At 36.7% G+C, this 11402-nt stretch overlaps 1 protein-coding gene across 1 annotated transcript in view; it reads right to left on the bottom strand.

Moving 5' to 3' along the window:
* LOC107653587 (alpha-1,6-mannosylglycoprotein 6-beta-N-acetylglucosaminyltransferase A-like) overlaps positions 1 to 11402 on the bottom strand; it is a 93126-nt gene that overhangs the window by 57406 nt on the left and 24318 nt on the right. The window contains exon 3 of the mRNA XM_016440328.1: positions 10972 to 11139. Within this exon, the coding sequence (XP_016295814.1) occupies positions 10972 to 11139 (168 nt within the window). The remainder of the gene's footprint in view (positions 1 to 10971; positions 11140 to 11402) is intronic.

Genomic DNA, 11402 nt, shown 5'->3' with positions numbered 1-11402 from the left:
TATTTATTTTTATTTTATTTTATTTTACAGTATATATATAACTTTTAATATCGTCCATATATTGATTATAATATGAAAATAAAGTAGTAGGACATTGTTCACAACAAGTCACACAAAACGGGACAAAATCAATTTAACACTTAGTGTCAAAAATCATAACTATTAGTATCGTCCATTTATCGCTCATAATATAAAAATAATTATTGGCCACAGTTTTACAACAGGTGCAACCCCCAAGTGGGTTAAAAGAGAGAAAAATAAGTCCAAACTAGATTTTTGGTTACATGTTATCTGAAGGAAGTGACAAAAATCATGCAAAACTCACAACCTCGAAGTTAAGCAGTTAATTTTTATGTAAAAATTTGTAAGTTTGATTGCTTAGAAAAGTAGTAGGACATTGTTCACAAAAAGCCACACAAATCTCATTTTGCGAGATTTCATTCACGTCTATCAAACAAACAGTGCGGGATGAATTCAATTTAACACTTAGTGTTAACTATTTTTTTCCAGTTGATGAACTATAAAACCATTGACAACCAATCAGAATCTGACTTTAAAGAACGAGAAGCGACAGATGAAGTAACTGCAGCTTATTTATAATAAACAGAACTTGAGTTGGTGTGGACGCTAATACAGTTAGCATTCTTGATGTGAACAGGCCTTAACTGTAACTTTAACCCTATGACTCTTTTAGCTAGCAAGGATGAATGCTATCTTTGTGCTATTGTTCTTAGCCTGTGAGTGTTTAGCTTATTAATTACACGTTGGCCTTGCGTCCACCAGCGGCATCTACGAGCACAATGAAGCAAGCCATTCTGTTTGTTAACAGTGGGTATCTCTTGTCTGTCTGTGTCTCTCGCTCTCCCTCTCTCTCTCCGAGGATTCTAGGATCTAGTCAAGAGCCAGAAGCGTAGAGCGTGCCAGCGGCGTCATTTCAGCACCGTCCAGAGAGACGGTAACAGACACCACTGGCGCAAACAAACACACACAGACTCACATGAACCGCACGAACACCTGGGCTCTCTTCGCTGCTGGCACGTGGAGCCGATAACCTCTGAGAAAGAGAGAAAGCCCGGGTGAAATGTGCTATGTTTGGATAGATAACATCGGCGGGCAACGGATCAGTGGTTTTTATCTTGTGGATTCACAGACGCAGACGTGAGATAATGTCAATCCAGGTCTGATGTTATTCTAAGAGTGAAGACAATAGGAATAATTTACAAAAGGACCAAACATTACCATATGTTATGCGTGTCATTTTTGAGCTAGCATTAGCATCAATAAAAAGTTTTTCCAATTTTTCCAAACCAATCTTCCAAATATTCCCACCATCTTCTGGATATTTAGTCTTGAAACTCAAGACATCGGTTGAGATACTGTTGCTAGGTCGGTTTTTGCGCAACAGCGTCTATATTTCAGTATTTACGATGAGCTTGCTTGCAGCTGGTTCTGCTTATTAAGCTTTAATGAGTAAAAAAAAACTCCAGCACTTTACCATTAAGGTTTCTTCAATTTGCTTCCGCGACGAAAAATACTCAACGGGCCTTCATACGCTGAAACAACTAATATTTTCATTGTTTAAAAATCTTTGTTAAAAACTATGCCGATAAACTTAGAAAAGCACTTCATCCAGGCACTCAACAACAAACGAAGTGTAGCTAGCTTGCACTAATTTTTCTGCATTGAAAACAACAATATTTTCTACTGTAGGTTTTTTATGACTTAGATGTTTTAATCGGACAAATTTGTTGACGCAAATGTGAGACGCTAATTCAACTCACGTTTTAAAAACAATGACGAAGACAATACAAACAAAGAAAATAGTAGGGTTGTGACAATAAATCGATTCGTGGATCGATTCTGCGATTTTGCGAATACATCACGATACTCCCTGGAATCGATTCTGAGCTTAGTTTTTAACAGCAGATGGCGATCTAGGCTAGTTTTTAACCGCACACTTGAATTCTCACGAAAAGAGCGCTTGTGCAAATCGATTTATCGTCGCACCCCTAGAAAATAGTTAGCTAAATATCCATAAAAATAACATGGTCCTTTAAATGTAGTTAGCTGATAAATTTTATATTGAAAATTACGATATTTTGTATCCCTCTTTGTGCTAGCTACAAGCTGCAGTTTGTCGTGACTAATATCAATTTGCGTTTACGAAAAACAGCTAGGCTAACTGGCTGCTGGTACTTTAAAGTTGCATGCTTCCTAAACAACCTCAACAAATACACTCAGTTTCTCAGATCTTCTAATAAATATTTTTTTGGGCCAATCAGAAGACATATTCAATCGTATATTTGTTGTAAACTGACAGAAACAACTTTCAAACTGAGACAAAGAGACCTATGGTGATACTGCTGGGAAACAAAACACGTTTGAGGTTAACAGCAGGTGACCTACGAACAAAAAGAAAAGCCCTTCCAAATCCGAAAGCCCTTCCATTTCTTCGAAATATTTGTTTCTTCTAACATTAAATGCACCCATTGAGAGGAACTCAGCAAGAATGAGCAGAAGGAGAATGTTCAATTATGTGGCCGCAAGAGTTCACAAGTACATTCGCCGGTTTACAGTTCCAACATCAAGACCACAATCAGTCTTTGTGCGGCCCTCTCAGACGGTATTACTTAGTTTTGTCATCATGTTGATGGACTATAAAGAGTCGTTTGATAGCTCTGAGAAGCAGGACTTTTCTTTCTTTTCTTCACTAGCTGCCAGGCCCACTCTGTCATTCGTCAGGGAATAATAGTGCTTTGCAGAGCTTCGGACTGTGTGTAAAGATTCGAGTTGCTGTCATCCTGAACTATGACTTACATCTGAAAATGTTGGTTCGAGTTCTCAAAGACATCTCCAGCAAGTCGACAGTGTTGTGTAGTCGTAAAGGAAAAGTCTGTTACACAAACAGAGACCTGAAACGGCATTTCAACACACTGCAAAACTCGCTGCTATGAAATTAGTATCTTCTAGGTGGTTTTAGCATGTCAAGTGGTTGGTAAAGGTTTTTCAGGTGGTTTTAACGTATTGTTAAGCGGCTGCTAGTGTCTTCTGGCTTATTTTAACGTGTTGATTTGCAGCCGCTAGCGTGTTCTTGATGGTTTTAGTGCATTAAGCAGATGCTAAAGGTTTTCTGGGTGATTTTAATGTGTTGTTAGGCGATGGCTGAATGGCTGAATGGCCCGGATGGTTGTCTGGGTGGTTTTAAAGGGGTCATATGATGCAATTTCATTTTTTCCTTTCTCTTTGGAGTGTTACAAGCTCTTGGTGCATAAAGAAGATCTGTAAAGTTGCAAAGACTAAAGTCTCAAATCCAAAGAGATATTCTTTATAAAAGTTAAGAGCCAGCCACACCTACCTAAAACGGCTCGTTCTAACACGCCCCCAGCACATTTTATGGAGGACTGTTTACTGATCCTGGGAGAGTAACGTTAGACTAAAATGCCGGCAGTTCTGACTCCCGTAACTAAGTTTTCATTTAAAGGATTTGCCACTGATGATTCAAACGTGAGTTTTGGGCAGTGTACTTGTTGTACACTTGTTGTTTGTCATTTCTCTGATCACAAATGCAGACATGGTTTTATGTTTACGCGGCGCAATGCAACGCAACGCGTAAAACGACAGTATAAGTCATTATAATCAGTAATTATGTCCCCACTGGATGCAACAAATGCCTCGTTTATAATGGGTTTTAATGTTTATGTCTCGTCGCTCCGGCCGGACAGGGCATCACAGTATGTGAGGGGCGTAACATTTCCGTCTCACGCTTGAGGTATTCGGCCAATCACAACGCATTGGATAGCTGACCAATCAGAGCACACCTCGCTTTTTCAGAACGATGAGCTTTGTAAAAATCGACGCGTTTCAAAAAGGCGGGGCATACAGGAGAAACAATAATGTACAGTATGTGGAAAATAATGCGTTTTTTTAACTTTAAACCGCATAAACACATTTCATTACACCAAATACACAAAATAATGTTCTTTTTAGCAGCATCATATGACCGCTTTAACGGGGTCATGAACTGCATTTTTTATTATTTTATAATGTTCTTTGAGGTTCACTTATAATGTTAGTGTGATGTTACATTAAAAAACATCATAATTTGGAATTAATAGGCTATTTTCTATCCTGTTTTTGAGCCTCTCTGCAGAACGGTCTGTTTTAAAAGGCGGGGTGCATTCAAGACTTGCAAGTAAATGCCCACCGCAATGACTGGCTGACAGTTTCGCTTATTTAAATAACAGATGGATGCTGCTGTGACATACTCTGAAAACAACATGGGTCATTTGGGTTAAAAAAACATATAAATACTCAGTATATAATCAAACGGTCTGGAACAGACAATGCAATAATGGTAAAAACACGTTTCCTCACACTACTGTTTTGTAGGGGTGGGGGAAAAAATCGATACAACATAGTATCGCGATATTTTCCGCGGCAATACTCTATCGATACACGGACGCCAAGTATCGATCTTTTATTATACTATTTGGTAGAATAATAAAATACATTTCTTTACAATCCACTAGATGGTGGTGTTGAGTTTTTTTCTGGTAAGGTCAGCTGGGTCACCTTCAGCATAAAGTAAGTTAGTAAAATAAAGAGGGCGGCATCGTGGAAAGTTATCAGGAAAGCTCCGTCCGCATTTAAATCGGATGTATGGACTTCGATTTGTCGAGTTCGGATTTGTAAACAAGAAGGGGATGTAAGTAGGGATGCACCAAAAATATAGGCTACATATAATAATAATAATAATAATAATAATAATAATAATAATAATAATAATATATATGGCGCGTCGCCCGGCAGTGTTCAGCGCGTATGTTTCACTCTCCTCGTCACTGCGCGGTTTGACGCTCCGCTCAATATTCCGATCTATCACCACACACACACACACACACACACACACACACACACACACACACACCAAAATCCTTGCCAACATTAATCAGTCACTATCACTGGGTTGAATGTGTCACTAAAGTGAAAATAAAAATGTTACAAAATGGAATCCAATATGTTCTAACACAAGACCAACAGGAACAATGATGCTGAAATTGTAAATGTAATCTCACAGAAGTGTTAATCATTTAATTTCTTCGCATTCTTCTTTTCCTTCTTCTTCTTATTTTTATTTCATTATTTAACTGCTTTCATCAGATTTGTATAATACGTAATTGTTATACATTACCTGTTTTAATGATTTTATATATATATATATACTGTATATATTTCATTCTAATTGTTACTGACAGTTTTACTTTTGGTAACGTTTGTTTACTTTTATCTCTGATGATGTAGAAACACACTTGTGTCTGAATCTGGGTCTTCGTATTATTGAATCACACAGATTCTCATTGAGTATGCATTACCATTGTTTACAAGGGATATGGGGACTAGCTTTAGATCGGCTCCCTGACCTGATGTGTGTGGGTTTTTTTTTTTTCCTCACTCCAATTGGAGCAAAGGAGGCTTTCAGAGAGAGAGAGAGGAAACAGAATGTCTCCCAAATGGGGCAAGGCTCTGTTTTGGGAACGTTCCTGTTTTGCTCAACAGGTGTCATTGGCACCTTATCACCCAACTATAGGACAGAGACTTCTCTACATGCTTCATCTTCACCTTTCTTGGACGTGCTACCTCAGAAAACACAGTGTATACAATAAATGGAATAATTAATGAGCTGTCATTAAAAATGAAACTTTCTGTTTCTTACTTTCTCTCCTTAGACTGGAGATGAGGTTTGGAATTCAACATAATGGACTCAAGATGCTCTGAAGTTTCCTTTCCTGTACCTTCTCATCCCCACTAGCGATGATGGAAGCCTCCAATTCCCGTTTGCCTTTCCCCAGAAGAAAGAGATACCTTCACATTAATTGCAGCAAGATATTCTCGCTTTCTCTCTCTAACTTTCTTGCCTTTTTAGTTTGACACTATTTCTTGCTCTCCTTTCTTTCTCTTATGGTTATTAACTGTCCAGTTTTGAAGCCATTATTGATAACCCAAAGCCGATACTACTTCACTAAAGAAAAAGGTAGCACTTTACAATAAAGTCCCATTAGTTAACTTTAATTCATGCATTAACTAACATGAGCAATACATTTTTTTTTTTCAGTATTTATTAATCTTTGTTGACATTAGTTAAAACTGTTCATTGTTAGTTCAAGTTAGCTCAGGTCCATTAAACAATTTAACACAACTTTTGATTTACATATTTTAATAATTTAGTAGTAAATATTGAAATTAACATGTACTAAGATTAGTAAATGCTGAAGAACTATTGGTCATTCTTAGTTAATTAACTAAAGTAGTTAACTAATCAACCTTATTGTAAAGTGTTACCAATATTAATATAAATTCTGTCCAGTTTTATTGTGTTACTTTCAGTAAAAGTGTGGTTATTTTATTGGCTTGTGTTTTTTTTAATTCAGTATCATTAAAATTGAGTTAAATTTAAAAAGTCTTACAAAATTACTTTGTTTTCGGCCAAGTGCATCCAGAATTTTCAGTTTCCGTTTCGGCCCAAACATGTAAGAATACATTTTTTATTTAATTTAATTTAAATTTAACAGTAATTTACTTTCAAATGCCCCAATTGTTGTAGGGTCTTTGAACTTTAAAAATTGAACTTTTTAGTGCAATTTCAAGTTGCACTGTTCAAAATACCTGTAGTAGCACAGCAGTGCATACCTGTTTACATTTAATTAAGGTGGACTAGATTAGACTGTAATACAAATAGTTGAGTTTGCCATTTATGACAGGTTTTCATGAAAGTGTTGGTCAGTTTGTCTGCTTGACAATCCCATTTTGCACTGCAACAATAAAACTGAAGTGAGATAAACAAACTGAGAAATATTTATTTTTAGTTAAAACAGATGTTGTCAAAGTTTTCCTTTGGGGACATAATTTGAAGTTGGAAAAAGGTAATAAATTGCAATATATCTCAATATATTTAAAATCACAATAATATTGTATTGTGACACAAGTATCGTGATAATATCGTATTGTGAGGCCTCTGGTGATTCCCACCCCTACTGTGTTGCGAGATTAATATATAGAGCTACTCTAGTCAGACTTAGCACTGCATCATCGTTTACTTTCAGACTCTCTGAAAAGCCTGCATCAAACTGTCTTGTTTAAAAATGAATCTGTAGCAAAGGAAAGAAAACAAACAGTGTTTCACTGACGCGATCTGGAGCTCTTTGCTAATTTCCCCCAGTGTTTACACAGGACGTGAGCGGTGCAACGTGACTATAGAAAACAGAACCCATTATAATCTGCGATTCTGTCTACACTGGAATCGGCACAGATTGACACAACAAACCCCCGACAGTAAACCGATGGCCCGCTCAAAAAAAGAGCGAAAATATTTACGCTCTGCACAATCTTCGCAAATCTAGTTAGCATTGACAGGACGGTGAGTGTTACATAATCAAATGCCATAATAACACACCATATCCATCACATACTGTAGTTTTAACCTAACTTTGCAACTTAATGTATCTTATAAAGTAATTTGGCTCGGTTTGCGTTATAAACAAAGGGCCGTCACCAGAACTGTCATCACAGCGGGTCTGTCAAAAAAGCAGTTGGAGGGAGATGGGGTTAGCGGTATCCAGCCGCTGTCAAGCCCCACATGACTCAACAGGGGTTTGGTCTATATTAAGCACAGTGAGTCAGAGATGATGATCACATCCGCACACACATCAAGTCAAGCCACAGAGGAATCACATACATACAACCTTCCCAGAAAGCAATGTGGACGAACCATGTTACAGTGATGGCATCAGATGGTAATACCATGGTATTTTAATATAAGCATGGAACTGAACGATTACCATACGTTTTATGATATTATAGATAGAGCCCGACCGATATATCGTTTTGCCGATATTATCTATTCAAACCACGTGTGTTACAACTAACACCCCGTTACTTTGTGCATCGCACTCATCGCAAGTTTATTGTTAAATTGTTAAATGCCCTTACATATCTCTGTCACCATTATAAGTGTTTGATCACCACATTTGAGTGATCATTGCAAAAAATGTGTTTATGTATATATATTCTGTTTATGTATATACTGTATTCTATATATAGTACCATTCAAATGTTTGGACACACGAATGGGAAAGTGTCCAAACTTTTGACTGGTACTGTACTATAATATACACAAAGAATATCGGCCGATATATCGGTATCGGCCTTTTTTTTACTCCCTAATATCGGTATCGGCCCCAAAAAAACCATATCGGTCGGGTTCTAATTATAGATATACATAGAAACATAATAATTCCATTGTACATTTCCAAAAAATGATGGCTGTACAAGAATACATTGTATTATTGTGGTAAATATCTAATGCTATTTATGGTATTATAAATGCACATGGTATTACTGTGATAAATGTCCAAAACAGTGTTATTATAATTGTACATGTACAAGAAAATACGGTATTGCTGTGGTAAATATCCAAAAAAGGGTTTGTATAACTGTACATGTACAACACAACATGGTGTTACTGTGGTAAATGTCTAAAAACACAGTACCATTGCACCATTGCATATATCCAAAATACATGGTGTTACTCTGGTGACATTTCCAAAGCCATTGTATAACATGGTTTAGGGTCCCACTTTATATTAAGTGGTCCTAATACCTGTGTACTTACATAGTAACTAGATGTGTATGTAGTATGTAACCATAGTGTAAGTACACATTGGTACATAGTATCTAGAGCTGCAATATTTATGTAACTACACACATGTAACAACCCTATGAATGGTTTGTGTAAGTACAAATGTGTAACAGGACATATATAACTACATTTTGTAACAACAATATGTATAAGAGTAACTGGAACAATTTGATCCAGGGGGTGGAGATGGGTAGGTTTAGGGATATGTAAAGTGGGAGGAGTTGGATCTCAAGTTGGTGGAGTTGGTGCACCACTGTAATACCAGTGTACTTACATGGTAACTCCTCAGGAACTGTCCACTTAATATAAAGTGTAACATTCTGGACACCAAACACAATTTATATGTACAGCTTAACTTACTGGCCGCTGCTGTGTAACATCAGAGTAATTACATGGTAAATCCATAAGAATTGTTTGCTTAATATAAAATGTAAGACTTTCTTTACCAAAAAGTGCTGTTAGTCCTGTTACACATTTGTACTTTCATTACCAAAAAGTGTTGTTACCAACGTCCTGTTACACATTTGTATTTACACATACCAACTATGGTTGTTACATAGTTACACAAACATTACAGCTGTAGATACTATGTACCAATGTGTACTTACACTGTGGTTACATACTATATACAAATCTAGTTACTATGTAAGTACACAGGTATTAGGGCCACTTAATATAAAGTGGGACCAAAAAGACAATGTACAAAAACATAGCATTACCACTGTATCGATCCAAAAACCACGATATTACTGTAGTAAATGTCCAAAACCACTGGATTATAATTGTACATGTGCCGAAAATTATAGTATTACTGTGGTAAATGTCCTAAAAACATGGTATTATTTGGCTACACCAGTAACCACAGTTTACTACGGTATTTATAGTGTGGAATTATACAATATAGTGAAATTTAAACTACCACAATGACCAATCTGTCAAAATAGTTTAACTACAGTAACACCATGGATAATTGTTCAAAAACATGGTATTTCCACCCAAAATGATACTGATAACAATAAAAATGACTGTGATGTTACCATGTAACAGTGACAGAATTTGATGGTAATATCATGGTACTTTGATAATATCATGGTACTTTGATACTTTGATATACCGAATGATAGAGAATACTATATTTTTACCATGGCAGATGTCCAACCATCATATTAAATTAAAATTCAGTCATCCGAACTGCCAACAAGATGGCACTGTGCCTACAACACACGCACACGCATAGAGTTTAGCATCAAACTTCAATGCTGCCAAGTCAAACTTTGCTTTAGTGGCAAATTCAAGCTACATGAACTCTCGGATTCATCACTACAACCTGAAACAACACTACATTAGCAGATGAATAAATATAATGTAATAAAAAACCAACCAGCGTAACTCAAACAAAAAAAAGAAGTGTGAATCCGTATTTAGAAAGGCACGGAAAAACAAATGGAAAACAAATAACGATTGCTAACGGTTGACTGTTACACTTCAGTACATAAAATTTCACTTACCACATAAACAGAGTAAGGGGAGATGACTGAAGACCATGGCGAATGATTTGCAGATCCTGAGCACCACTGACAAACATCAATCTTGTAAAATGTGTGGTAAGTACTGCTGCTCCACAGTATAAATACAGTGCGTGCGATCACAAATCTCGAAAGTGAAAGTGAAACTAAAAAGCGATCGCACATTCAAAAGCAGTTTCAATGCCAGGCATAATAGCGGCTCCCTGATGCCCGCAATTTATATACAGTATAATTGCCCAATGATATAACTGCGAGAGAAAATACTGAAATATATATTTTCCTCCCATCGCGTATTTATTCCCTTAGGGGTTCCGTATTACATGTAATTTTCTTTCCGAACACGGTATTGGGATGCGGCGGATTGTGCGGGGGTGGGGCTGTTGGGGGATGGGGATCGCAATGCCGGCTCAACATCGTGATGTCTATCAGCCATCGGCGATGGACGTCTATCGGCCCAACCCTATTACCACGCCCTTTTTTCGAACAAATACTATTTGTTTTCTTCCACGGTCCTTAATATTGGAGATGAAAGAAAATCAATGGGATCCAATAAAGAAGGGAGGAACTGAGAAAGTAAACCATGTGTGTGTGTGTGTGTGTGATGCATGTGATGTGTAAAGAGTGCTGTGTTTACTCTGAGGTCTGCAGAGGGCCGTGGACTTTGGAAATGGGTGACGGTCAAGGAGAAACAGAATGGCTCATTAGGAAGATTATCAGAAAATACTTCAATACGAGAAAGAACATCTGTACCTGCCACATTGACTTTTTCTGGTTTGACGGGGTTCGGTCCAGGGGTCCCGGTTCCATTGGTCAGGTTGGTACTGGTTCCGTTGTACATGATATTGTCCACTTTAGACTCTAGCTTTGATAATCTCTGCATTATATTATCCAGAAGAACAGCTAGAGTCTTCTTCAGGTCTGCACAATATAACAGAGAAATGTATATAAATAAATATAATTATTAAATACAATAATTGCAACTTTTAAAAAATGTTATATAATTTAGACTACACAAAATAAATTGTATAGCTTATATTACAGTAAAGTAAAAAATTATATATATGCATTAAATGTCTTCATTTTATACACATTATAAATACAATTATATATAATAATACAATTATATATATATATATATATATATATATATATATACACAAATATCAAAAGAAGCTAATTCG

The sequence above is a fragment of the Sinocyclocheilus anshuiensis genome, unplaced genomic scaffold (assembly GCF_001515605.1).
Source record: "Sinocyclocheilus anshuiensis isolate Anshui unplaced genomic scaffold, SAMN03320099.WGS_v1.1 scaffold1079, whole genome shotgun sequence".
In the NCBI taxonomy this organism is placed as follows: domain Eukaryota; kingdom Metazoa; phylum Chordata; class Actinopteri; order Cypriniformes; family Cyprinidae; genus Sinocyclocheilus; species Sinocyclocheilus anshuiensis.
Note: the sequence above shows the minus strand (reverse complement) of the source record. Positions and strands in the feature narration are given on the sequence as shown.